Source organism: Nicotiana tomentosiformis, chromosome 3, assembly GCF_000390325.3.
Source record: "Nicotiana tomentosiformis chromosome 3, ASM39032v3, whole genome shotgun sequence".
In the NCBI taxonomy this organism is placed as follows: domain Eukaryota; kingdom Viridiplantae; phylum Streptophyta; class Magnoliopsida; order Solanales; family Solanaceae; genus Nicotiana; species Nicotiana tomentosiformis.
The window spans coordinates 99,283,148-99,286,127 of record NC_090814.1 but is presented as its reverse complement, the minus strand read 5'-3'; the positions used below and the strand labels follow the sequence as shown (position 1 = coordinate 99,286,127).

Genomic DNA, 2,980 nt, shown 5'->3' with positions numbered 1-2,980 from the left:
GAAGATGGAAAGTTCAATAATAGCCACGAATATGGAAAGAAATCAACATAAACTCCGATTATGCATGATTGGTTGTTATTACCATAACCATTACGAATCACCCATGTAACGGGTAATTAATGTAAGAAATATTTGTAAAGGGAAGGTATTAAGTAGGGCGAAACACTTACAAATTGAACCCTTATATAAAATTTCTTATCATATCTTGTGCCCCTATCACGAAATTATATTATCAATTGCATATAATTTTACTATTCTCTGTTGTTGGAAGATCATATTATTTCCTATTGGAAGAGAGCCGGAATAATCAATAAGATTTCTTTTTTCTTATTCTCTCAATATTGCTTTCTATGATTTTCAAATTTTTTATATATGAAAAAATGAAGTAAAATTAATTATTAAAAACTTGAATTATCCTTTTATTTGCTTTGACCAAAAAAAACTTTTTTGGTTAAACAACATTACTACAGAATTAGAATGAAAGGCTTTTTTCCATTTACCTCAAAGTACTACACCAGTATCTCCATGCAAATTACATTTAGTATAACATTAATTCTTCACCTGCAAATACCCCACTACATTTAACGCTGAAATATTGAAATATATGTATTCATCATTCTGTCTTTTGATGATATACATTTTAAGCTTTAATCTGTCTTGACTGGTTTGCCGAGATTATAGTGAGGCAAAGGTAGATAATAATGGCAATGTAAGATAATGTCAAACTGACAGTAACTTTGTGACAGAATTTAGTAACAAAAATACAGATTGGCTCCCAACCGGAATGCTTCTGCCCATATTTACCCACATATCCTATTGCTGTTGCTGCCGCACTTCCAGCCACCAGCACTCCAAACACAAACTGTCAACAATTTAGTTCAAAACAAAAAAAATGTTTAAAAATGAAACCAACTCATTTTAAGTTATATGCACTGACGGATAAAAAATATTTACACAAACAAGTTATGATATAATTACATGTAAATCTCTATTATAAGTACTAATTGGTAACTTGATTAAAAAGGTACATTGTACATGAATTTTATCTTTTTTGTAGATCATGTTAATTTTCTCACTTCATATTTCTAATAGATTATATTCATATTTTGAGTTTGCTTTTCCTTACGAAATCTACAGAATTTTGAATTTGTTATGCAGGTCCCATAAAAGGGAGTTACATAATTTTCAGTTGGATTTTTCTTTTTATGTCAGCAAGAGTTACTGCATTATGATTGACATTTCATATACTATATAAAAATCTGATATTTAATCAGAATTGATGTATATGTCACAACTTACAGATTTTGTTACGATGTTATCTTAGGACAGAAATTTACTACATAATCCCATTTATGTCCATCTACATTAATTTTTAGTAATGTATTAAGGAGAGAGATTATTCGCTCAAACAGATGCCCAGCACTGATCGGTAAGGTCACTTGGGTATATATTGAAATGAGGAATTAACCTTAATAGCTCACACAACCGGTTAAATTAAAAATAGCCGACAGATGTATAATGTATGCACAATTTTTATATAATATGTGCATAATTAAGTATAATTAGTGTATACCGCCTAGGGAAAGAAACAGTCAATCCAGCCGGCTATTTGAGTGAAGATCCCTATTGAAATTCATATTTACCTCATCTTTAAAATCTGACAATTAGAGATTTTAGGTGTCTCGTTTATATTAACGCCCTTTAAGCTTTTCCCTAGATATTATGCATGTAATTTACAGAAAGAAAAAGATAGAAAGGTAGAAATATTTGCCCGAGATTTTGTATCAAGGAATCTGTAATTTAAGAATGAAAACCAAGATGGAAATGATCAGAAATAAATCAAAGGAGAAAATACTACAAATTTAAGGGGAATAATTGGGAGGGGACGTACCAAATCATGCAGGAACAAGTAAAAATACTTGTTGGAATCGCGAGGTTTTTGACAGCACATCAAAGCAAGAAACAGAGAAACAACAGATAAGGCACATCCACTGACATTCGCATATGCAAAAAATCTGCAAAATGAGGGGGAAATTAAAGAATCATTCAAGTTTGCTATAACCATAAAAATATATTTCAATCCAAAAGGGTAATTAATATTAATGACTTACTTCATAGAAGGAGAATAGGTGTAACGGGCATCAAATCCAAGAAATAGAACCTGTTTGCTTGTCTTAATTCTTAATACCGCACCTAAAGTGAAAGCAAAAGCCAAAATTCTCAACAAAATTTGGAGGATTAGCATAACTCTCTGAGTTTTGAGAGGAGGGTCGTGATTAGTTTTGGCTTCAAAGCTGTCCATTCTGAGGCATGAATTGGCACATTAGTTTAAAAAAGTAAAGAAAATTGTAAATAAAAAAAAGACCAAAGCAGAGGAAAAAAGAACAGAGAGCTCAGTGAAACTGGAGGTTTAATTTCCTTTGCTGTTATTTATGGAGGAGGCTATTAGATAAGAAGAAACTAATTAGGAAAAGATCAGTAGAGCGAATGGATAAGTTCCACGTCCGAGAAGTACATTAAAAAGCGGGATAAAAATTTATTAGGCTGCATAATTAAGTGACATAAAAAGATTTGTAGAATCTTTCCATATAGTTAGTCAAAAGAGCTTATACAATAATGAGGCTCCTCAAAATTAGACTTTATGTACCTTCCACAATTAATTAATTTGGTCAGTTTTCAAAAGTCCGGGTTTGAGTGGTGGAAGCATCTACTAATACTTGTATTAGGGTAGACTGTTTACATCGTACCCTTAGGAGTGCGACCCTGTCACGACCCAAAATATAGACTGTTGTGATGGCGCCTAACGTGGTAGGCAAGTCGACACCTCAAAAATATTTCCAACACTTTTAAATGGCAAAAAGTGAAATAACACAGGTTTAAATAGTTAAAGCTCTCATAAACTGGATAGAAAGTCAAAATTCAATATGGAAGTTCCCAAAACCAGGGTGTCACTGAGCACATGAGCGTTTATACAACACGA

At 32.1% G+C, this 2,980-nt stretch overlaps 1 protein-coding gene across 1 annotated transcript; it reads right to left on the bottom strand.

The window, feature by feature from the left end:
- Nucleotides 1-472: 472 nt before the first annotated feature.
- LOC104110556 (CASP-like protein 1F1) lies at nucleotides 473-2,414 on the bottom strand. Its single transcript, XM_009620080.4, has 3 exons — nucleotides 2,112-2,414; nucleotides 1,892-2,015; nucleotides 473-862 (listed from the first exon to the last, which is right to left on the bottom strand). Exons 1-3 carry the CDS (start codon nucleotides 2,300-2,302, stop codon nucleotides 641-643), a joined length of 537 nt encoding a protein of 178 aa, XP_009618375.1. The 5' UTR covers nucleotides 2,303-2,414; the 3' UTR covers nucleotides 473-640.
- Between the last annotated feature and the right edge of the window lie 566 nt (nucleotides 2,415-2,980).

Bases quoted from the DNA above. Each gene is read 5' to 3' on its own strand.
- LOC104110556 (XM_009620080.4), bottom strand. From the start codon at position 2,302: ATGGACAGCTTTGAAGCCAAAACTAATCACGACCCTCCTCTCAAAACT. The intron at 2,016-2,111 runs GTAAGTCATTAA...CTCATTTTGCAG, and splicing joins ACCTATTCTCCTTCTATGAA to ATTTTTTGCATATGCGAATG. The intron at 863-1,891 runs GTACGTCCCCTC...AATTGTTGACAG, and splicing joins ACTTGTTCCTGCATGATTTG to TTTGTGTTTGGAGTGCTGGT.